The following is a 25,538-nucleotide window of genomic DNA, read 5'->3' on the forward strand; positions in this document are numbered from 1 at the left end:
GATTGGCTGTTGGATCCGTGGCCTGGCAACAAGAAAACGCTGACCGCCCCCTGAGCCGTACAACCGGTACTCAACGAATATTTAGAGCAACGCACAGATTATTGAGAGTAACACACCGAGTATTTGTAGTTAACCCCGGTGTATTGGTAGTAGACCCCGTGTGCCGGTAGTTAACTAGGTTTAGGTTAGTTAGGGCTCGATGTCGTCGCGGACCCTCCCGCTGCTCTTCCTCGGGCTCGGCGGGGAGATGCTCTACATCCTGGACCAGCGGCTCCGCGCGCAGAGCATCCCGCCCGACAAGGCCCGCAAAGGTACTTGACGTCATCACGTGATGTAGTTCATGTGTTCTCTTCTCTGTACCCGGTACCCAGCATCACGATCACCTATCTTCAGTACCCGGTCCTCATGTGTTGGAGTTCACGTGTTCACTTCCCTTCAGTAGTACGTATTAACCTGTCCTGAAGATGTATAATATTCACCTGCAGGTGGACGATCGTTCATTAATTAAAGGCTTGTCGTAATTGGTTCAAAGCACAAATATCCAAGAGGCTGTTGCATTATTAACCAATTATTGTAACCTTGGATTTGATTCACAATGAATGAACCATAAATTATGGAGCCATCCCAGTTCATGTGTTAACCATTCCCTGGTTACCAGGACAACCTGACGACGTTTGTCTCCTTTGACTATAAAGTCTCGTCCGAAGCTGACTGGATAGAGAAGGACAGAAGGAGAGGTAGTATGGCTTCTCTGGCTCGCTAGTCTCAGCTGTTGCTTTGGGCCTAGAACCAGAGGGACCATGGTGGGTTTGGTGTAACGGTCCCTGGTGGCCCCATGGTGGGTGAGGTGTAACTGGGGCGGAGGGGCACACATGGTGGGTGATGTGTAACGTCCTTGTGGGGCCGGGGGGGTGGGGCCAGGGCTGCTGCTTCCTAGGGCCGCGGGACAGAGGCTTGGGGGGGCGGCCTTAGATCGCTGCTTACTAGCCACTGCGATAGCAAGGGCTTCTGGGTAACCCCTGGCTCACTCCGTCTGCATGTGCAGTGATGAACGACATCATCACCACCATGTTCAACAAGAAGTTCCTGGAAGAGCTGTTCAAGCCCCAGGAGCTGTACTCCAAGAAGGCCCTGCGCACGGTGTTCGACCGGCTGGCCCACGCCTCCATCATGAGGCTCAACCAGGCCAGCATGGACAAGGTACCTAGCCTAGCTCCAAACATGGCACCTAGCACACAGGTAGCATGGACAAGGTACCTAGCCTAGCTCTAAACATGGCACCTAGCATACAGGTAGCATTAAGAGCGTACCTAGCCTAGCTCCAAACATAGCACCTAGCACACAGGTAGCATGGCAAAGTACCTAGCCTAGCTCCAAACATAGCACCTAGCACACAGGTAGCATGTACAAGGTACCTAGTTTAGCTTTAAATATTCCTTGCATACAGCTAGCATGGACAAGCTAGATTGCCTGGGACTCTCTCCCCCCTCCCTGAGCTCTACGACCTGATGACCCCTGACTCACCCTCTCTCCCCCCCTCCCCCAGCTCTACGACCCGATGACCCCTGACTCACCCTCTCTCCCCCTTCCCCCCCCTCCCCCAGCTGTACGACCTGATGACCCCTGACTCACCCTCTCCCCCCTCTATCCGCCCTCCCCCCCTCCCTGAGCTCTACGACCTGATGACCCCTGACTCACCCTCTCTCCCCCCCTCCCCCCTCCCCCAGCTCTACAACCTGATGACCCCTGACTCACCCTCTCTCCCCCCCCTCCCCCAGCTCTACGACCTGATGACCCCTGACTCACCCTCTCTCCCCCCCTCCCCCCTCCCCCAGCTCTACAACCTGATGACCCCTGACTCGCCCTCCCCCCCTCCCCCAGCTGTACGACCTGATGACCCCTGACTCACCCTCTCCCCCTCCCCCAGCTGTACGACCTGATGACCCCTGACTCGCCCTCCCCCCTCCCCCAGCTGTACGACCTGATGACCCCTGACTCGCCCTCCCCCCCTCCCCCAGCTGTACGACCTGATGACCCCTGACTCACCCTCCCCCCCCTCCCCCAGCTCTACGACCTGATGACCCCTGACTCACCCTCTCTCCCCTATCTCCCCCCCTCCCCCAGCTCTACGACCTGATGACCCCTGACTCACCCTCTCCCCCCTCTCTCCCCCCTCCCCCAGCTCTACGACCTGATGACCCCTGACTCACCCTCTCCCCCCTCTATCCGCCCTCCCCCCCTCCCTGAGCTCTACGACCTGATGACCCCTGACTCACCCTCTCCCCCCTCTCTCCCCCCTCCCCCAGCTCTACTACCTGATTACCCCTGACTCACCCTCTCCCCCCTCTATCCCCTCTCTTCCCACTCCCCCGGCTCTACGACCTGATGACCCCTGACTCACCCTCTCTCCCCTCTCCCCCCTCCCCCAGCTCTACGACCTGATGACCCCTGACTCACCCTCTCTCCCCCCTCTCTCCCCCCTCCCCCAGCTCTACGACCTGATGACCATGGCCTGTAAGTACCAGGTGCTGCTCTGCCCGCGGCCCAAAGACTTGCTGCTGGTCTCCTTCAACCACATGGACGCCATCAAGGACCTGGTGAAGGAGGCTCCGCCCATCCTGAGCCAGGTGGACGACACCTACCGCCAGCTGATAGAGGTACTGAACCCTACCGTAACCCTACCGACCTACTGCCAGCTCATAGAGGTACTGAACCCTACCTTAACCCTACCGTAACCCTACCGCCAGCTCATAGAGGTACTGAACCCTACCGACCTACTGCCAGCTCATAGAGGTACTGAACCCTACCGTAACCCTACCGCCAGCTCATAGAGGTACTGAACCCTACCTTAACCCTACCGACCTACTGCCAGCTCATAGAGGTACTGAACCCTACCGTAACCCTACCGCCAGCTCATAGAGGTACTGAACCCTACCTTAACCCTACCGACCTACTGCCAGCTCATAGAGGTACTGAACCCTACCGTAACCCTACCGCCAGCTCATAGAGGTACTGAACACTACCTTAACCCTACCGACCTACTGCCAGCTCATAGAGGTACTGAACCCTACCTTAACCCTACCGACCTACTGCCAGCTCATAGAGGTACTGAACCCTACCGTAACCCTACCGCCAGCTCATAGAGGTACTGAACCCTACCCTAACCCTACCGCCAGCTCATAGAGGTACTGAACCCTACCTTAACCCTACCGATCTACCGCCAGCTCATAGTGGTACTGAACCCTACCATAACCCTACCACCAGCTCATAGAGGCAGAGCTCCAGAGTGCGCCTAATTTGGGCGCTCATGCGCCTAGAATTCTGAGTAGTGCGACCAAATATTTTATTTGGGCGCACCGGTGCGACTGAAAATGTATCTGGTATAATTAGTATTATTTATTTTTTTACAGAGCAGTCTATTCATAATATTGTAATGACCACGGAAGAGGCAGTGAATGAAGTATTGATTAGACAGCGATTTATTAGATACTAGGGGTGTGACGAGATCTCGTGCCACGAGATCTCGCGAGATTAAACTCGACGATATTACCCGTCGTGCTAAAAATCGGTCTCGCAAGATTTGTGATTTATACAAACTTCTATTTGTCGCCTGTGGGGGCAGACATTTTGGGTACTTTGATTTGGTTTTGCACATAATATTGTTTGCACTTGAAAAAAAGAGAATTATTTATTTTAATTTAAATAATTTATTTATTTATTTACTTTCATAAATGTTAGTTTTAGTTTCAATTTCATGCATGTAAAGAGTTATAATAAAACATTTCAAAATGCATGCGTGACTTGGTTAAATAAATGTCTGTTGGTCCAGTCATATATTTTGTCATTGTAGTTTTCTTAAAATCTCGTTCTCGTGAACCCAATATCGTGTCTCGTCTCGTCTCGTGAGCTGAGTGTATCGTCACACCCCTATTAGATGCCTAATAAACCGTTGGAACACGCAAGACCGGTAAAAATGGCAACGCCGGTAAACAAACCAGCGAAGCCCAATCCAGGGGCCTGTACAACGAAGCTCGATTAGAGGGTTAGCGAGGTATGTTGAGCTGAAAGCCTGGGTTAGCTGTACCATGAAAGTCAATCTCCTTAAGCGTCGCTGTATCACCATTGTGACTTACGCTCGCCACCAAACCTGGTCGGGAGCAGCTTTTCAGCGAGTCTACCCGGAGATCGGCTACTTATATCGGCGTGCGCAGCTTCCTAGCCCCTCCTCCGATAATGGCGTCACCATTTGTGGGTGTTCCCATGGACCTCGGCGCACTTATCGTACAGGCGTCTCTCCGGAGACGGAGGGTTTTTCGGGACAAAACCGATCCCTTGGCATTGTCTGACGATATTCTATATGAGAGATACAGATTCGGCATTTATTTAAGGCATTTATTTAATGGTCAAAATATTATTAATCAGTGGCGTAAATATCGACGGTGCAACCGGTGCAGCTGCCAACCCCCCCCCCCCCCCGTCAACAACTCAGCGCAAGGCAGGCACGGCCCAACGCCCCCCCCCCCCCCCCCTCAACAACTCACAACTTGGGTGCACCATAAATACGTGCTGGTGCACCCAAATGAAAAATTTAGGCGCACCAGTGCACCCAAGGAAAAAGTTAGTCTGGAGCCCTGCATAGAGGTACCTAACCTTGTCCTAACCCTCTCATACTGACCCAGCGTCCCTGACCCTAACCCTAACCCTGTCTCATTCTGTCCAGATCTACACTCCCCTGTCCAGTGGAGAGTTCCAGCTCATCAGACAAACTCTGCTCATCTTCTTCCAAGACATGCACATCAGGGTAATATATAGAATTTATAGATGCAGTATGTTATTTATGATTTGTTGAGTTATGTTTACAACACATTGTGTGTGTGTGTGTGTGTGTGTGTGTGTGTGTGTGTGTGTGTGTGTGTGTGTGTGTGTGTGTGTGTGTGTGTGTGTGTGTGTGTGTGTGTGTGTGTGTGTGTGTGTGTGTGTGTGTGTGTGTCTATAGTATATCTCTATATCTCTGTGTCATGCTTCCCTTTAGGTGTCCATCTTCCTCAAGGACAAGGTCCAGAACTCCAATGGACGCTTCGTCCTCCCGACCAGCGGACCAGTACCGCATGGAACACAGGTCCCCAGTTTGATCAGGTACACACACACACACACACACACACACACACACACACACACACACACACACACACACACACACACACACACACACACACACACACACACACACACACACACACACACACACACACACACACACACACACACACACACACACACACACACACAGGTTTGTGATTGGTCCAGGACGTTGAGCTGCTCTTTGATTGGTCCAGGCTGTTCCGCTGTAACGGGGAGGAGTCGAGGCGGTTTCAGTTCCAGAGCGGAGGGACCTACAGCAGCGCTCTGCGGCCGGGCTCCCTGGAGATGTTTGGAGACCGCGTCATCAAGCTGGGCACCAACATGTAGGACCTCCTACACAGGAACCAGGACACGGTCACATGACACCCTCATACCATGACTCACCCTCACACCATGACTCACACCCTGACTCACACCCTCATACCATGACTCACACCCTCACACCATGACTCACACCCTCACACCATGACTCACACCCTGACTCACACCCTCATACCATGACTCACACCCTCTCACACCATGACTCACCCTCACACCATGACTCACACCATGACTCACCCTCACAACATGACTCACACCCTCTCACACCATGACTCACACCCTCACACCATGACTCACCCTCACACCATGACTCACACCCTGACTCACACCCTCATACCCTGACTCACCCTCACACCATGACACACCCTCACCCCCTCACACCATGACTCACACCATGACTCACACCATGACTCACCCTCACACCATGACTCACCCTCACACCATGACTCACACCATGACTCACACCATGACTCACCCTCACACCATGACTCACCCTCACACCATGACTCACCCTCACACCATGACTCACACCATGACTCACACCATGACTCACCCTCACACCATGACTCACACCATGACTCACCCTCACACCATGACTCACCCTCACACCATGACTCACCCTCACACCATGACTCACACCATGACTCACACCATGACTCACCCTCACACCATGACTCACACCATGACTCACACCATGACTCACACCCTGACTCACCCTCACACCATGACTCACACCATGACTCACACCATGACTCACCCTCACACCATGACTCACCCTCACACCATGACTCACACCATGACTCACACCATGACTCACCCTCACACCATGACTCACCCTCACACCATGACTCACACCATGACTCACACCATGACTCACCCTCACACCATGACTCACACCATGACTCACCCTCACACCATGACTCACCCTCACACCATGACTCACCCTCACACCATGACTCACCCTCACACCATGACTCACACCATGACTCACACCATGACTCACCCTCACACCATGACTCACACCATGACTCACACCCTGACTCACCCTCACACCATGACTCACACCATGACTCACCCTCACACCATGACTCACCCTCACACCATGACTCACACCATGACTCACACCATGACTCACCCTCACACAATGACTCACACCATGACTCACACCATGACTCACACCATGACTCACCCTCACACCATGACTCACCCTCACACCATGACTCACACCATGACTCACACCATGACTCACACCATGACTCACCCTCACACCATGACTCACCCTCACACAATGACTCACTCTCACACCATGACTCACCCTCACACCATGACTCACACCATGACTCACACCATGACTCACACCCTGACACCCTGACACACCCTCACACCATGACTCACCCTCACACCATGACTCACCCTCACACCATGACTCACACCATGACTCACCCTCACACCATGACTCACCCTCACACCATGACTCACCCTCACACCATGACTCACACCATGACTCACCCTCACACCATGACTCACCCTCACACAATGACTCACTCTCACACCATGACTCACCCTCACACAATGACTCACACCATGACTCACACCATGACTCACCCTCACACCATGACTCACACCATGACTCACACCCTGACTCACCCTCACACCATGACTCACCCTCACACAATGACTCACACCATGACTCACACCATGACTCACCCTCACACCATGACTCACTCTCACACAATGACTCACCATCACCCCCTCACACAATGACACACCCTCACACCATGACTCACCCTCACACAATGACTCACACTGACTCACCCTCACACCATGACTCACCCCCTCACCTCCTCCACCCCCTCACGCAATGACCCCTCACCCCCTCACACCCCCACACCCTCAAGCTGAGCTCCTCCTTGGGATACATCGTGTGTGTGTGTGTGTGTGTGTGTGTGTGTGTGTGTGTGTGTGTGTGTGTGTGTGTGTGTGTGTGTGTGTGTGTGTGTGTGTGTGTGTGTGTGTGTGTGTGTGTGTGTGTGTGTGTGTGTGTGTGTTAGGTACAGTGTGAGTCGTCCGGTGGAGACCCACATGTCGGGAACCTCTAAGAACTCCGCTCAGAACACCAAGGTCAGTGACACTGAGCTAGATGCTAACCCTGCAATAGCACTCCCACAGAGATGGCACTAAGCTGAGCTTAGCCCTACCATCAACAGACTAGCCTAGCGCTGTGCTATGTTCCACGTCAACAGACTAGCCTAGCGCTGTGCTATGTTCCAGGTGGAGGACTAGCTTAGCGCTGTGCTATGTTCCACGTTAACAGACTAGCCTAGCGCCGTGCTATGTTCCAGGTGAAGGACTAGCCTAGCGCTGTGCTATGTTCCACGTTAACAGACTAGCCTAGCGCTGTGCTATGTTCCAGGTGAAGGACTAGCCTAGCGCTGTGCTATTTTCCAGGTGAAGGACTAGCCTAGCGCTGTGCTATGTTCCAGGTGAACACAACCCCCAACCCGCTAGCTAAAGAGGAGCTCAACATGCTAGCTCGGCTCATGGGAGGCCTTGAGGGCCAGAAACCAGGCAGCGCTGACAGCGGCTTCAGGGTCAACCTCTTCGCCACAGACGAGGAAGAGGAGTAAGACTGATATCTTTTGTTGTTCCTGGTCTCTGATTGGCTCTTATCAATTTTTATTAAAGTTTGATTAAATCCTTTCTGATTCTGATTCTGATGTGATGAATAACGTCTTCCCAGGGAGGCTCTGATGTCCCGACCGGACGAGCTTTCATACGGAGTGCTGAACATACAAGCTACCAAGGTACAGCCTAACCCTAACCCACACCCCCTCTCCCCCACACCCCCTAACCCTAACCCCCCTCTCCCCCACACCCCTAACCCCCCACACCCCCTAACCCTAACCCTACAGGTAGACTATAGACTGACCCCTGACCCTACAGGTAGACTATAGACTGACCCCTGACCCTACAGGTAGACTATAGACTGACCCCTGACCCTACAGGTAGACTATAGACTGACCCCTGACCCTACAGGTAGACTATAGACTGACCCCTGACCCTACAGGTAGACTATAGACTGACCCCTGACCCTACAGGTAGACTATAGACTGACCCCTGACCCCTGACCCTACAGGTAGACTATAGACTGACCCCTAACCCTTCCTCCCTGTTGCAGGACCAGCAGAGCGACGCAACTCTCTCAAGGATCATGGGGGAGTTTTCTGAGCAGGGCGACCCAGCCCCCAGAGCCTGCAGCAAGGGGGACGACCTGCTGGCCATGATGGACATGATGTAACGCTGGGGTCGGGACCGGGCTGCTGTAGGGCGTCCTGTAGGGTAGGGGGTCCCGGCGGGAGGCTCCAGGGGGTCCCGGGGGGAGGCTCCAGGGGGTCCCGGGGGGAGGCTCCAGGGGATCCCGGAGGGAGGCTCCAGAGGGTCCCGGAGGAAGGCCCTTCACTGAGGCCACCAGGCTCCAGGGTCGACTCCTGGCTGTCTTTAGAGCGAGTCTTGCTGCCATTGGGTCTTGAGGACGGCGAATATTTGATATCCATTTCAAAGGAGAACGATACATCCCATAATAGGTTTGAGTGTGGATGTTATAACTGGAAGGTTATCCTGGTCAGTGGAACCCAAGGGGGGTTGCTATAGCAATTCAAATTATTGATCCTCCCAGCAGAAGAATTAACGACATTAAGATCATTATCCTCAGTAAACGGGGTCAACTCCAGGGTAACCTACCACTTTTCCCATAGCTGATATGTTTTACGTACGCCTCTTGTGGTCCCAGGTATTTAACATCGGGTGCTGAAAACAATTTATTTGTAAATAACGGACAGAAAACTTAATTTGTCCACTTTTTAACATAATGGATGCTTCTTCATTGGTCATAAGCTCATTGTGTAATGTAATAAAATAGATTTCACTAGGGGGCGCCCTTCTAGTAGTGTATGTAGTCTTAAAGGCAACGCTCATAATTTTAAAAGAAGGTTGACAAATTGTATTATACAAACTACTCAAGCTAAGTAATAACCGTCATTATTCTGGCGAGGAATTCACTTATTGCAATAAATAGATCCTTACATTGTGTCTTTGTACATATTCATTTGTAGAGCTACTTTATTGCTATGAACTTTGACCCTGTCCGACAATACGCAATAGTATCCATCTGCGTCCTGCAAGACAGGCGTGACTTGTAGTACGATGCGTGTCTTGTACTTTTATAAATCGCGGAAGTAGGAGGCGTGTCTAGAACTTTTCTAAATCGCAGAAGTGATCTGCAGTGGTGTGCGGCTACATAAATGACCGCAACTCGGACCTCAAACATCTCATGACCGAGCAAAATTTTGAGACAGAATTCAAGATGGTTGTGCCCAGTGTGACTTGAAGTATGAACTGTTTTCATTGTGCTTGGACTACTTTGGTGGTTTAAATGGCAATTTCAATCACTCGTATTACTGCAATACCTATCTCTGCCTATGGCCTATAGCCTACTTATTTTGAAGCGCTTGGTCCTCTGCCAATGCTACCGCGACAACAGCTTTCCGGGTGGCGTCCATGTTTTCCTCCAACGACCGAGCGAAATAATGAAACGCATGAAAGGTGGGCGTAGCATTATATATCTATATCTATATCTATATCTATATCTATATCTATATATATATATATATATATATATATATATATATATATATATATCTTAACTTCAGACTTCGACTTCAAGGAAGAGCTTGCGTAATGTGTGAACCGTGATTTCCAATACTTTTTTACCGCGAAAAGATCTCGCGTGGACTGCGATTTAGAAAAGTACAAGACACGCCTCCTACTACAAGTTACGCCTACTACAAGTTACGCCTCCGCCTTGCGGGACGCAGACAGACCCCACAGTATGACCGTATGATTGTCAGTATGACCGTTTGACCGACAGTATGACTGTATGACCGACAGTATGACCGTGTTACCTTGTGACCGACAGTATGACCAACGCTAGGACCGTATGACCGTAGACTGCCAAGGGCAGATTACAGTGTATTTTGAGAAATACAAGTCTTCTGTACGTGGAGGTATGGTGAGCTTGGTCGGTATGGTAATATGGCATTGGTATGCCTTAAAAACGAAACAATCGCCAACCATGTTTCTAAAGCATACTGTGTCAAAATCCACTGTCAAACAGATGTTAGCGAAATTACGTGTGTACTGCTTTAAGGCCCCGCCTGCATTGTAGAGAGGCCATGGAGCAGAAGGGAGAACTTCAAACGAATGTTTTTTGTTGTTTTTTCAGATATAGTCTTACAATTTGGCATGGGTATACTATGGAATCTCCTCTTAATAGCCATATTCGACAGCTGAGCCTACATATTTTGGATGCTATGTAAGGACCCCTTATAATACTAACGATTAGAATAGGGTTTCTAAGGATTTCGTAGGACACCTAATAATTCCCTTTACTGGCGCCGCCATTTTGTTTTAGAGTCGTACGTTCAGCCTCACTGAACTCGGTATACTCTCAGAATCCCGAGTGGGGCCAACCAAAAGGGGGCGCAAAAAAGCTGGGAAGTTTACACCTCACGACTAGTACGGGTGGGCGTACCATAAAAATAGATCGCATCATAATCTAGAGCCCATTGGCTGAAACCGAACAACGTCTTTAACAATACCGGCTGTCAATCATCCGCGTGCGTCACTTCCGGTGTCAGGCTGGTCGATCTGCTCTCCGCTAACAAGGGTCACAATAACACGGGTTAAACATAATAACAAGGGTTAAACACAACACCGGTGGAACCCTAACATAACAGAACCATATGACAACACAAGACATGTCCAGGCTGTGAACGACGGACACTTCAGCGGAGGTTCGCATCTCGAGGTAAGAAACGACGAGCTTGCTGCTAGCTTAGCCGTTAGCATTCTGCTTCTACGCCTCCCGGCGCCTGATTCCTCCACCATGTCTCTGGGCCTTCATAGATGTTTCTGATTCATCAACCATGTCTTTGGGCATTCATACATGTTTCTGATTCCTCCACCATGTGTCTGGCCTTTAATAAATGTTTCTGGTTCCTCCATGTCTCTGGGCCTTGGTTCTTCAATGCGTATGTGTTGATGGTAGTCTTAGTGCGGTGTATTCCTCATCGAGTAGTCTATAATGCTACATGTTTATTGTGGGTGGATGATTACTCTTTGTGTGGCCGGGCACACACAATAGGTCACTTATTCACACTTCAGAGTATGAGCACAGTACACTACCAGAACCATTGCTTTTTGCTACACACATACGCAGTAGGTAGTCCCATGTCCGCACAAAGGGGCCTCAATAAGGGCTCGCTGGTTCCCAGTGAACCTCATACGACTGAATTACAGACTGTAGTTCAGCACCCAACCCTGGTCTAGTTCCCAGTACACTGTGTGGTTCACCAGCCCTGGTCTGGTCCCAGTACACTGTGGTTCACCACCCAGCCCTGGTCTGGTTCCCAGTACACTGTGTGGTTCACCAGCCCTGGTCTGGTCCCAGTACACTGTGGTTCACCAGCCCTGGTCTGGTCCCAGTACACTGTGGTTCACCCGCCCTGGTCTGGTTCCCAGTACACTGTGTGGTTCACCAGCCCTGGTCTGGTCCCAGTACACTGTGTGGTTCACCAGCCAGCTATCGCCTGTTTCCCAGTACACTGTGTGGGTCCCAGTACACTGTGTTGTTCCCAGTACACTGTGTGGCTCACCACCCAGCTATCGCCTGTTTCCAAGTACACCGTGTTGGTCCCAGTACACTGTGTTGTTCCCATTACACTGAGTTGTTCCCATTACACTGTGTGGCTCACCACCCAGCTATCGCCTGTTTCACAGTACACCGTGTTGGTCCCAGTACACCGTGTGGGTCCCAGTACACTGTGTTGTTCCCAGTACACAGTGTGGCTCACCACCCAGCTATGGCCTGTTTCCCAGTACACCATGTGGGTCCCAGTACACTGTGTTGTTCCCAGTACCCTGTGTGGCTCACCACCCAGCTATGGCCTGTTCCCCAGTACATTGTGTGGTTCCCAGTGCACCTTATCGTTCACCACCCGTCCCTGATCTGGTAGTTGGAGCGCAGTGATTGTCAGGAACCCCCATGTCACCTCTGGACCCTTGGGGTTTGACGAGGTGCCCTTCTCCTGGGAGTCACTGACCCCCTAGCCACCATCGTAAGCTTAGATTTCAATATAAACACACCAAGATAGTTACTGCACAACGCTAATGTGGTTTGATTCACGTCAGCACTAAAGGTGACACTTGCCGTCTAAACCCATCTCTTCTCCTCTGCCTACCCCTAGATCACTCACTAACCCTAGCCCCATCAACTCTTACTTTTTTCATGTTTATCTATTGTTGTGCCCCTATGTAAAGCGCTTTGAGTGTGAGAAAAGCGCTATATAAATTGAATCTATTATTAAACAATAGCCTACATTCAATGTCCTCTTTCGTTGGTGGCTCTAGCAGTATACTGAAGCCCTACTAGTCCAGAGGCTCTAGCAGTATACTGAAGCCCTACTGGTCTAGAGGCTCTAGCAGTATACTGAAGCCCTACTGGTCCAGAGGCTCTAGCAGTATACTGAATCCCTACTGGTCTAGAGGCTCTAGCAGTATACTGAAGCCCTACTGGTCTAGAGGCTCTGGCTGTATACTGAAGCCCTACTGGTCTAGAGGCTCTAGCAGTATACTGAAGCCCTACTGGTCTAGAGGCTCTAGCAGTATACTGAAGCCCTACTGGTCTAGAGGCTCTAGCAGTATACTGAAGCCCTACTGGTCTAGAGGCTCTGGCTGTATACTGAAGCCCTACTGGTCTAGAGGCTCTAGCAGTATACTGAAGCCCTACTGGTCTAGAGGCTCTAGCAGTATACTGAAGCCCTACTGATCTAGAGGAGAGGCACACGGCACCAGGGATTGATGGACAATGAACATTCACCCCAGAGGAACCCACCCTATGGTTCTCCCCGGCCACACAGGTTGCCTCTGAACCGTAGTGTGAGACAGGAGAGGTCTATGATACTAGCCTACCAACCAAACCACTTCGGCCAATCAGTTTACTATTGTTTCATTTCCTAGACTCTTATTGACGAGTTGCTGTGAGTTTGTTCAGGAGCGTGTCAGGGGACATCTGGATGCACACAGCTACACTCTGGACGTTGGTTGGGGATCATGGGAGTTAAGAACCCTAACAACTTGGTTGTTCTCCTATCAATGGGTGAAGTCTTGAAGGTCATCAGTGACGGTCTGTAGGACCGGTCCCTGTATTCTGTAAGTTTCTGGCCCTGTCGTTGCCGTAGGATGGTCTACAGCCTTCCTTTACTCCGCTGTCGTCACACCTAGAGGAACTGCACTGTGAGAACTCTGGGCCTGCTGGCCATGACTCGTCTCTCGTCGCCAAGCAGGACTTCCCTATTACGGGAACTAGGAAGTGTTTCACGAAGAGGAGCTGACTGACACGAACACAGGAACACGCGAGTGTGGCGTCCGGCGAGGACGGGTCCTTTAGGATTACACGTCCTTCAGGAGTGATGGATTAAGGCGCCGGTGGACGCATTATCGTCATGACAACAAACAAAACCAAAGCCCCTCATGTGCTGCAGAATGCGATCACCACTCCTGAACCTGGCTCTGGTGGAGGAGTGTGGTGGAGGGAGGAGGAGTGTGGTGGAGGAGGAGTGTGGTGGTGGAGGAGTGTGGAGGAGATAGAGGAGTGTGGTGGTGGAGGAGTGTGGTGGTGGAGGAGATAGAGGAGTGTGGTGGTGGAGGAGTGTGGAGGAGATAGAGGAGTGTGGTGGAGGAGGAGTGTGGTGGTGGAGGAGATAGAGGAGTGTGGTGGTGGAGGAGATAGAGGAGTGTGGAGGAGATAGAGGAGTGTGGTGGTGGAGGAGATAGAGGAGATAGAGGAGTGTGGTGGAGGAGGAGTGTGGAGGAGATAGAGGAGTGTGGTGGTGGAGGAGTGTGGAGGAGATAGAGGAGTGTGGTGGTGGAGGAGTGTGGTGGTGGAGGAGTGTGGAGGAGATAGAGGAGTGTGGTGGTGGAGGAGTGTGGTGGTGGAGGAGTGTGGTGGTGGAGGAGTGTGGAGGAGATAGAGGAGTGTGGTGGTGGAGGAGTGTGGAGGAGATAGAGGAGTGTGGTGGTGGAGGAGTGTGTTGGAGGGAGGAGGAGTGTGGTGGTTGTGGAGGAGGAGGAGTGTGGTGGTGGTGGTGGTGGAGGAGGAGTGTGGTGGTGGAGGAGGAGGAGGAGTGTGGTGGTGGTGGTGGTGGTGGAGGAGGAGTGTGGTGGTGGTTGTGGAGGAGGAGGAGGAGTGTGGTGGTGGAGGAGGAGGAGGAGTGTGGTGGTGGTGGTGGAGGAGGAGTGTGGTGGTGGTGGTGGTGGAGGAGGAGTGTGGTGGTGGTGGTGGAGGAGGAGTGTGGTGGTGGAGGAGGAGGAGGAGTGTGGTGGTGGTGGAGGAGGAGGAGTGTGGTGGTGGTGGTGGTGGTGGAGGAGGAGTGTGGTGGTGGTGGTGGTGGTGGAGGAGGAGTGTGGTGGTGGTGGTGGTGGTGGAGGAGGAGTGTGGTGGTGGAGGAGGAGTGTGGTGGAGGAGGAGGAGGAGGAGGAGTGTGGTGGTGGTGGAGGAGTGTGGAGGAGGAGGAGGAGTGTGGTGGTGGTGGTGGTGGAGGAGGAGTGTGGTGGTGGAGGAGGAGGAGGAGGAGGAGTGTGGTGGTGGTGGTGGAGGAGTGTGGAGGAGGAGGAGTGTGTTGGAGGTGGAGGAGTGTGGAGTGTTGCTCCTGTGCAGCCTGCTGCCTTGCGGTCCCATCGGGGGGGTACAGGTTGAATGGGAGCTGTCTGTTGGGTAGGGCTGGGGGTAAACGATTATTTATTAAACGATTAATCGGGCGATTATTTCATCGATTAGTCGACTAATCTAATGACTAATTGGATGGTTATCTATTTCTGTTGCTCGATTAATAAAAACCATAATGTATCTCAAATAAATTCACAAAAATTCTTAATAATATACTTTATTTAACAACAGTTTTGCGCAGCAAAAAACCTTCTGCTTTACACAAAATAAAATAAATAAAATAGTTTCACTGTTATACAAAATGAAAGGCCAGCCGTGCTCAAATCTGCCAGTGTGAGTGAGGCCAGTCTGGCAAAGCCAGGCTAATTTGGCCACTTGGGAGAGGTGTGCTGCTACGGTACGGGCCGCTACGGGACAGATGCTAATGAGCCGACACGCGCAGTCGCGCACACGCACGGCTACGCAACCTGAGCTGGATGACGTATAGTCCATGCGACGACCACGGACATAATAAAGGCGACGAGCCTTCTTTCCCATTAAACGGTAAACATATATCCAAATAAGCAACGGACTCAGCAAAGTGCGAACTGTGTTCTCTGTGTTGTTGTCCATTGTCCTCGAAAATCGTAGACGGAGAAATTTGACGTCGGCAAATTTTTGATCGGAGCGTCGCTACAGCTCTACTGTTGGGTCTCCCCAGGACGCTGGTCTGAATGGAGCCCTTATAGGCTCACTGTCGCACCTCCACCATGGGCAAAGAGGGGCGGGGCTTCCTGAAAGCCTCCTGGGCGGGGGGGCTTGACGTGAACTCCTCCCCACCCCCCGCTCTGTGTCCACCTGCCCTGCTGGGTTAGGGTTAACTAACCCAGTGAACCGCTCTGCTGTTTCACTGGGTTAGTCATGGCAGACATTGGAAAGTCTTCTGACTGGTCTGTACACGTCATCCTGTCTGCCCTGTGATTGGCCAGCAGTTCCTCTCCATCCTGCTTTGGCCTAATTTGATTGGTCCCCTGCAGAGCTCCAGGATGTCGAAGCGGCGGTCGTCATCGGAGCGGGGGGGCGGCGAGACGTCAGCCAGGGCGGGAAAACTCCTGTGTTCTGGGATCGCCGGGGGCAACGCCAAGAAGGCTGGGCCCTTCGTGCTCGGTAAGAACTCCCAAACAAAGAAGATCTCCCTTTACCTGGAGAGAGAGACACTCTAGACAGGTAGACAGACACTCATCCAGTCAATAATGTCCTTTCTAGAGAGAGACGCACTCTAGAGAGAGACACACTAGAGAGACACTCATCCAGTCTATAAGGTCTCCATCTAGAGGGAGTCACTCATCCAGTCAATAAGGTCTCTATCTAGAGAGAGACACTCATCCAGTCAATAAGGTCTCTATCTAGAGAGAGACACTCATCCAGTCAATAAGGTCTCTATCTAGAGGGAGACACTCATCCAGTCCAGGTCTTTTGTAGAGAGGGTTAGGGTTAGCTAACCCTAACCCTTTGTAGAGGGGGGGGGGGGGACAGACTGGCACTAGGTGCGTTGGTTGACCTGCTGTCTCCTTCAGGCCCTCGCTTGGGGAACTCCCCGGTGCCCAGCATCGTGCAGTGCCTCGCCCGCAAGGACGGAACGGACGACTTCTACCAGCTGAAGGTAAGGCCTGACGCCAGGACCTCCACCTCCACCGCTGGGAGAGGGCAGCAGATACGGGAGGGCTCAGCTACTACAGCTCAGGAGTAACAGGAAGTAACAACCAGAATCCTGTCTCCTAGAGGCTCTGTGGCTCGGGAGACGAGGGACTGTTTCTCTGAGTATGAAGGGTTAAGGTTAACCCTTCATAATTAGAAAGGGTTAGGGTTAACCCTTCATAATCATGTAGGGTTAGGGCTAAACCTAACCCTGGGTTAGGGCTAAACCTAAACCTGGGTTAGGGCTAACCCTAACCCAAACTGTTTCTCTGATTATGTAGGGTCATGTTTTTAATGTAGTGTAGGGTTAGGGCTAAACCTAACCCTGGGTTAGGGCTAACGCTAACCCAAACTGTTTCTCTGATTATGAAGGATCATGTTTTTAATGTAGTGTAGGGTTAGTGTTGCAACAACGAATCGATAAAAATCTATTACTAAAAGCGTTGGCAACGAATTTGGTCATCGATTCGTTGAGTCGTGCGATTAATACGTCACTCGTAGGCGCGGCACTGTTTACAGCCAGCCGCCGACAGGTTGGTTCATGCACGCCCACAGCGAGCTTCAGTGTGAGCGACCAAAGCTTGTATTTTGGTCTTATCTTAACACTGGACTGTAGGCCTATATACAAGTGTTGTACCTTCAGTGTCTTTGGGTTAAAAAAACTCCTTCAACTCAGTATCCGTCTAGTCCAACCAAAAACTCTGTCAGCTGCTGCACACGGTGTGCAGACGGGCTCGGAGTCGGTATCAACAGTAAAGTCCCGTCAGTTAAAATAGTAATCAGGTGTTTAAATCCATGTTAAAATCGGCAGGATATAGAGCTAGTTAGCTTAAAAAAAAGTAGCGTACAGTGGCAAATGTGATGTGTTCAGGTCGACTCAGTAATATGATGGTTGTGTTCAAATGCAACACAAAAAAAAAGAAATTTGAGATTTTGGCGAGAAAAACATAAAATAGATAATAAAGATGGAATTATGACCTGTTTAACGTCCTATCTTGAGCTATGATCATCTTATCAGCAATTAAATCAATAATACAATATTTTAATAAAATAATAGAAAAGTATCAATAGTGGTATCAATAAAGACTTGGATCGTTAAGGAGTCTCAAATTGTATCAATATCAATAAAAAACAAAGATCTCCTGTCATCTGAGAGAAATTAATATGATTTAATTTATTTTTAACCGTTAGTATTTACTGATTAAAGATCTTATCGGTTAACCATGGACAACCCTTGTGTATGTGTGTGGTGTGTGTGTGTGTGTGTCATCCTACAGTGTATGTTTTTTTGTTATGGTTAGGGCTAACTAACTGTTTCTCAGATTATGAAGGATCATGTTTTTAATGTAGTGTTTAATTCCTGCATCTCCTGCCACAGTTAGGGCCTCCACTCATTCACTCTATCGCCTTCAATAAACAGGGTTAGGGTTACCCTAACACGGCTTAACATGACCCAGGCGTCCAAGAGGGATGGTGTTGACCGGAGACGAAGCGAATCACGGAACCAGATTTTAATAAAAGAAAACATACTTTGTACTGTTTTGTTTGATTTCACATTTGAGGAAGGAAGGAAGATATTTTTTGTGTTGTGAAACCATTATTATGGTTTCACAACACGCTCATCGTGTGTTTGTGCGTGTGTGTCTGTGTCTTTCTTTCTTGCTCTGACGTAACATTTTTTTTTCGCAAAACTATTTTGTTACACCTCCATAATTCAACAGAATCCGGATTATCTCATAATGACATTCAGGTTATCTCATGGAATGATACATTGAGATGCCAGGTCGACATAAGTGTGATACAAGTTTATGGGTATCAGGTTTTACCTCACACCCTTTTTAGTTGTTGAGTCTGGTCGTGACCTTTGACCCCATAGATCCTAACCCTGGAGGAGCGCTGCGACCCGGCCGCAGAGAACAGAGAGAGAACGGGGAGATGCTGGCTCCACACGGAGTACTCCCTGCTGTCGCTGCTGCACGGGCAGGACGGGGTGGTGCACCACCACGGCCTCTTTCAGGTACCCCCTCACCCTCTGACTGGACTCACCCTCTGACTGGACTCACCCTCTGACTGGACTCACCCTCTGACTGGACTCACCCTCTGACTGGACTCACCCTCTGACTGGACTCACCCTCTGACTGGACTCACCCTCTGACTGGACTCACCCTCTGACCGGACTCACCCTCTGACTGGACTCACCCTCTGACTGGAGGGTGAACTCACCCTCTGACTGGAGAGTGGACTCACCCTCTGACTGGAGAGTGGACTCACCCTCTGACTGGAGAGTGGACTCACCCTCTGACTGGAGAGTGGACTCACCCTCTGACTGGAGAGTGGACTCACCCTCTGACTGGAGAGTGGACTCACCCTCTGAATGGAGAGTGGACTCACCCTCTGAATGGAGAGTGGACTCACCCTCTTCTTCCCAAAATACTGGCGTAGACCCATGTACTTTGGTGGACTGGTTTAAAGCTGAGGTATCAGGTTATTATGGTCTGGGACTCCAGTGGACTAGTTTATAGCTGAGGTATCAGGTTATTATGGTCTGGGACTCCAGTGGACTGGTTTATATCTGAGGTGTCAGGTTATTATGGTCTGGGAATCTAGTGGATAGTGATGATGGAGAACCCTCCTCTGGGCACTGGTAGATGAAACCCAACCTGTGAAGATGATGTAGTGCTGGTTGAAGGTATTCAAACCCACCTCCTTTAGTGCCTTTTGGGGGCCAGTCCTGGGGGATGAGCCTGGCCTTCTTAACTCACGTTTGCATTGTGAAATCATTGAGTTAGTTGATGGGTGATGGTTTAGTTTTCAAATTAATATCCTTAGGGAAATGATTACTAACTTATTGGCAACCAGGTTTAGAATGAGGAGCGGCGAGGGGAGCTAGACAGACAGGGTTAGGGCTAGGGTGAGGGTTGAGGGGAGCTAGACGGACAGGGTTAGGGTTAGGGTGAGGGTTGAGGGGAGCTAGACAGACAGGGTTAGGGTTAGGGCTAGGTTGAGGGGAGCTAGACAGACAGGGTTAGGGTGAGGGTTGAGGGGAGCTAGACGGACAGGGTTAGGGCTAGGGTGAGGGTTGAGGGGAGCTAGACAGACAGGGTTAGGGCTAGGGTGAGGGTTGAGGGGAGCTAGACAGACAGGGTTAGGGCGGTGAGGGTTGAGGGGAGCTAGACAGACAGGGTTAGGGCTAGGGTGAGGGTTGAGGGGAGCTAGACAGACAGGGTTAGGGCTAGGGTGAGGGTTGAGGGGAGCTAGACGGACAGGGTTAGGGTTAGGGTGAGGGTTGAGGGGAGCTAGACGGACAGGGTTAGGGCTAGGGTGAGGGTTGAGGGGAGCTAGACAGACAGGGTTAGGGGCGGTGAGGGTTGAGGGGAGCTAGACAGACAGGGTTAGGGCTAGGGTGAGGGTTGAGGGGAGCTAGACAGACGGTGAGTCTGCTCATAACCTCTCTTAAGAACGCTGCGGGCCACCTGGACCCCCAGATGCTCCCAGAAGCCTTTAGAGTCTCCAGGCTCAGGCGGACTGCTTGTCTGTTCAGGACCGGGCGTACGAGGGCCTGGAGCAGTCTGAGGCCACCAGGGGGCGTAAGCTGAAGAAGAGGATCTGTCTGGTGCTCGACTGTCTCTGTGCCCACGACTTCAGCGACAAGACGGCGGACCTCATCAACCTGCAGCACTACGTCATCAAGGAGAAGAGGCTGAGCGAGCGCGAAGCCATCGTCATCTTCTACGACGTGGTGCGCGTGGTGGAGGCCCTGCACAAGGTGGGACGACTTAGCCTAACTTATCTGACACTCACCGCTACACAAGCTACCAGAGTACTGGGTGAATCCCTTTAGGTCACATACTGGTTGAAATGGCAAAATAGTAGTGTGATAGAATGCTAGGGCATTAGCATCATGCAAGGCTGTTGGCCCTGTGCTAGGGCATTAGCATCATGCTAGGCTGTTGGCCCTGTGCTAGGGCATTAGCATCATGCTAGGCTGTTGGCCCTGTGCTAGGGCATTAGCATCATGCTAGGCTGTAGGCCAGCATTATGAGTGTTCATAACGAGGTGTTCCATTGTGGTGCCTTTGTTGTTCCAAGTGACTCACAGGGCATGAAGATACCACTCCTAGTATGACCAACCATGTCTCTCTGTCTGTCTCTTACTCTGTCCCTCTCTCCTCTGTGTTTGTCTTTCCTGTGTCTCTGTCTGTCTCCAGAAGAACATTGTCCACAGAGACCTGAAGCTGGGCAACATGGTGCTGAATAAACGGTGAGTTTAGGTGTGCGTTTGCGTCCGTCCGTCTGTCCGTAGGCCTGAGTCACACATTCTCCTCCTTCCAGTGCCGTAGTTCAGGGCTTGGGTTGGGGCCTGGCCTGCATCCACAGACAGACCTCAACCCAAACAGGAAGTCCTTTATTCTCGCAAGCGGTTAGCGCACTGCCTGGGCTAACTAGCTGGTCTATATTAAAGAAGAGCCAGCTAACTAATATGGCTTTGTTCGTATTGGTCCAGTAGCTGTGATCCTATTGGTCCGATAGCGTATTGTGTGTGTGTTTGCAGAACCCACCGGATCACCATCACTAACTTCTGTCTGGGGAAACACCTGGTTAGCGAGGACGACCTGCTCAAGGACCAGAGAGGAAGTCCCGCCTACATCAGCCCCGACGTCCTCAGTGGTGAGGCACTCCGTCACTCACACACCAGATCGTTACCAGTTGTTATCTGTCTCATCTGTTACTGGTGTTAGGGTTACTGGTGTTAGGGTTAGGGTTACTGGTGTTTTATGGACCTCATGTTCTGAATGGAACAACTAGGCTAACTAACACTAACCCCTGTATGGAACAACTAGGGTAACTAACACAAACCTGTAGGAACTAGGGTAACTAACACTAACCCCTGTATGGAACAACTAGGGTAACTAACACTAACCCCTGTATGGAACAACTAGGGTAACTAACACTAACCCCTGTATGGAACAACTAGGGTAACTAACACTAACCCCTGTATGGAACAACTAGGGTAACTACACTACCCCTGTAATGGAACACTAGGGTAACTAACACTAACCCTGTAGGAACAACTAGGGTAACTAACACTACCCCTGTATGGAACAACTAGGGTAAACTACACTAACCCCTCTGTATGGAACAACTGAGGGGAAAAAACTAACCTACCCCGGTATTGACCTAGGGTAACTACACTAACCCCTGTATGGAACAACTAGGGTAACTAACACTAACCCCTGTATGGAACAACTAGGGTAACTAACACCTCACACTGATGTTCCTCAGTGTGAGGCTCTGTTCCTCAGTGTGAGGCTCTGTTCCTCAGAGTGTGAGGCTCTGTTCCTCAGAGTGTGAGGCTCTGTTCTCAGAGTGTGAGGCTCTGTTCCTCAGAGTGTGAGGCTCTGTTCCTCAGAGTGTGAGGCTCTGTTCCTCAGAGTGTGAGGCTCTGTTCCTCAGAGTGTGAGGCTCTGTTCCTCAGAGTGTGAGGGGCTCTGCTCCCCAGTGTGAGGGGCTCTGCTCCCCAGTGTGAGGGGCTCTGCTCCCCAGTGTGAGGGGCTCTGTTCCCCAGTGTGAGGGGCTCTGCTCCCCAGTGTGACACCTGGGGGTGTAGAGTCTCTAGTCCGTGTGGTATTTAGTCTCATGGTGGTGGTTAGTGTCTCACCCTAACCCTGAGGTGGTGTTCTCCTCTCCTAGGGCGTCCGTACCGGGGTAAGCCCAGCGATATGTGGGCCCTGGGCGTGGTTCTGTTCACCATGCTGTACGGCCAGTTCCCCTTCTACGACTCCATCCCCCAGGAGCTCTTCAGGAAGATCAAGGCTGCAGAGTACACCATCCCTGAGTGAGTACTATATATACCGCTGCAGAGTACACCATCCCTGAGTGAGTACTAGTACTATATATACTGCTGCAGAGTAATATGAAGTATGAACGTTTGACCCTTTTTATGACCAATAGGGTAGCAGATTGTCCCCATGACTCAGAGCCACAGCCCAGTGGGCTGGAACTAATCCAAGCAACACCACACACTGTCTATCCCCTGACTGTGCTCCTCTCCCCCCTGTCTATCCCAGGGACGGGCGTGTCTCTGAGAACACGGTGGCTCTGATCCGGAAGCTGCTGGTTCTGGACCCCCAGCAGAGGCTGAGTGCTGCCGAGGTTCTGGAGGCGCTCAGCTCCATCATAGCCTCGTGGTCAGTACTCTCTAACCCTCAGCTCCATCATAGCCTCGTGGTCAGTACTCTCTAACCCTCAGCTCCATCATAGGCCTCGTGGTCGACTCTCTAACCATCAGCTCACTCATAGCCTCGTGGCAGTACTCTCAACATCAGCTCATCATAGCCTCTGGCAGTACTCTCTAACCCTCAGCTCCATCATAGCCTCGTGGTCAGTACTCTCTAACCCTCAGCTCCATCATAGCCTCGTGGTCAGTACTCTCTAACCCTCAGCTCCATCATAGCCTAGTGGTCAGTACTCTCTAACCCTCAGCTCTATCATAGCCTCGTGGTCAGTACTCTCTAACCCTCAGCTCCATCATAGCCTCCTGGTCAGTACTCTCTAACCCTCAGCTCTATCATAGCCTCGTGGTCAGTACTCTCTAACCCTCAGCTCCATCATAGCCTCGTGGTCAGTACTCTCTAACCCTCAGCTCCATCATAGCCTGGTGGTCAGTAATCTCTAACCCTCAGCTCTATCATAGCCTCGTGGTCAGTACTCTAACCCTCAGCTCCATCATATCCTCCTGGTCAGTACTCTCTAACCCTCAGCTCCATCATAGCCTCCTGGTCAGTACTCTCTAACCCTCAGCTCCATCATATCCTCCTGGTCAGTACTCTCTAACCCTCAGCTCCATCATAGCCTCGTGGTCAGTACTCTCTAACCCTCAGCTCCATCATAGCCTCGTGGTCAGTACTCTCTAACCCTTAGCTCCATTATAGCCTTGTGGTTAGTACTCTCTAACCCTCTGCTCCATCATAGCCTCCTGGTCAGTACTCTCTAGCCCTCAGCTCCATCATAGCCTCGTGGTCAGTACTCTCTAACCCTCAGCTCCATCATAGCCTCGTGTTCAGTACTCTCTAACCCTCAGCTCCATCATAGCCTCGTGGTCAGTACTCTCCAACCCTCAGCTCCATCATAGCCTCGTGGTCAGTACTCTCTAACCCTCAGCTCCATCATAGCCTCGTGGTCAGTACTCTCTAACCCTCAGCTCCATCATAGCCTCGTGGTCAGTACTCTCTAACCCTCAGCTCCATCATAGCCTCGTGGTCAGTACTCTCTAACCCTCAGCTCCATCATAGCCTCGTGGTCAGTACTCTCTAACCCTCAGCTCCATCATAGCCTCCTGGTCAGTACTCTCTAACCCTCAGCTCTATCATAGCCGCGTGGTCAGTACTCTCTAACCCTCAGCTCCATCATAGCCTCCCACCACCTAACCCTAGATGGATGATGATGGTGTTATCCGAAGGTGATGTTTGTTCATGCGTTTCCAGGCAGTCAGTGTCGTCCCTGGGCGCCCCTCTCCAGGTGGTCCCGGATATCGATGACCAGGTCAGCCCCCCTGAACACCTACAGGAGGTAAGATACCGCTACCTAACTCTACTTAACTTAAGTCTGCTACGCTGTGGACAACCTCAGCTTAAGTTAAGTCCACGGTCCACATCACTGTTTAATGTGTCCTAGTGTCCACACCACTGACTCCACATCGCCCCCTGCAGGCCACGGTCCACATCACTGTTTAATGTGTCCTACTGTCCACACCCACTTGAACTCCACATCTGCCCCCTGCAGGCCACGGTCCCCCCCGCACCACATCACTGTTTAATGTGTCCTAGTGTCCACACCACTGACTCCACATCGCCCCCTGCAGGCCACGGTCCACATCACTGTTTAATGTGTCCTAGTGTCCACACCACTGACTCCACATCGCCCCCTGCAGGCCACGGTCCACATCACTGTTTAATGTGTCCTACTGTCCACACCACTGACTCCACATCGCCCCCTGCAGGCCACAGTCCACATCACTGTTTAATGTGTCCTACTGTCCACATCACTGACTCCACATCGCCCCCTTCAGGCCACGGTCGCACATCACTGTTTAATGTGTCCTAGTGTCCACACCACTGACTCCACATCGCCCCCTGCAGGCCAAGGTCTCTGAGGAGGCGTCGCAGTACGAGTTTGAGAACTACATGCGGCAGCAGCTGCTGCTGGCCGAGGAGAAGCACTCTCTGCACGAGGCCAAGAGCTTCCTGTCCCAGAGGCACTACGGCAGCACCCCTGCACCCCTCCCGTCAGAAGACTGGGGCTGGACGCCCAGCCCGTCAGCCCTCTGGACGCCGCCCTGCTGGCCCAGCGCTTCCTACGGAAGTAGCCCCAACCTCTCCGACCCCACCTCCACCCACCGGGCGGCACCACAACCAAGCGCTGACGGACCGGCCCGGATCGGACTGGAGCAAACCGGGGGCGGTGCACGCCTGTGGGCGTGGCTAAAGACCTTGTGGAAAGACTGAGGACCCTGACTGGTGGTTCCAGGATGTGATGTAGCAGCGAGCGGTCTCACCCTTTACTCCCTACCCCAGCTGTCCAATCATATTGCCTCAAGTCGGATTACATGATCACAG

The 25,538-nt window shown here is 51.6% G+C and overlaps 2 protein-coding genes across 4 annotated transcripts; both read left to right on the forward strand.

The window, feature by feature from the left end:
- The first annotated feature begins 14 nt into the window (after positions 1-14).
- On the forward strand, positions 15-9,662 carry oscp1b (organic solute carrier partner 1b). 3 transcript variants are annotated; one of them, XM_056592126.1, is made up of 11 exons: positions 15-311; positions 696-737; positions 1,046-1,200; positions 2,490-2,657; positions 4,721-4,801; positions 5,033-5,136; positions 5,337-5,465; positions 7,515-7,584; positions 7,947-8,086; positions 8,204-8,267; positions 8,642-8,816. In XM_056592126.1, exons 1-11 carry the CDS (start codon positions 200-202, stop codon positions 8,759-8,761), a joined length of 1,185 nt encoding a protein of 394 aa, XP_056448101.1. In that variant the 5' UTR covers positions 15-199; the 3' UTR covers positions 8,762-8,816. The 3 variants fall into 3 exon arrangements, with proteins under 3 accessions (XP_056448101.1, XP_056448100.1, XP_056448099.1); XM_056592124.1 differs by lacking the exon at positions 15-311 and adding an exon at positions 321-441 and having other exon boundaries at positions 659-737; XM_056592125.1 differs by lacking the exon at positions 696-737 and having other exon boundaries at positions 19-311; positions 8,642-9,662.
- Positions 9,663-10,326: 664 nt separating this feature from the next.
- stk40 (serine/threonine kinase 40) lies at positions 10,327-25,378 on the forward strand. Its single transcript, XM_056592566.1, is given in 12 exon segments — positions 10,327-11,329; positions 16,264-16,393; positions 16,804-16,889; positions 18,801-18,941; positions 20,466-20,690; positions 21,132-21,184; positions 21,476-21,591; positions 22,615-22,759; positions 22,992-23,111; positions 24,408-24,492; positions 25,062-25,190; positions 25,193-25,378. Coding segments are annotated over 11 exon segments (1,317 nt in total). The 5' UTR covers positions 10,327-11,329; positions 16,264-16,272; the 3' UTR covers positions 25,289-25,378.
- The last annotated feature ends 160 nt before the right edge of the window (positions 25,379-25,538 follow it).

This window comes from Gadus chalcogrammus, chromosome 6 (genome assembly GCF_026213295.1).
Source record: "Gadus chalcogrammus isolate NIFS_2021 chromosome 6, NIFS_Gcha_1.0, whole genome shotgun sequence".
Taxonomy (NCBI): domain Eukaryota; kingdom Metazoa; phylum Chordata; class Actinopteri; order Gadiformes; family Gadidae; genus Gadus; species Gadus chalcogrammus.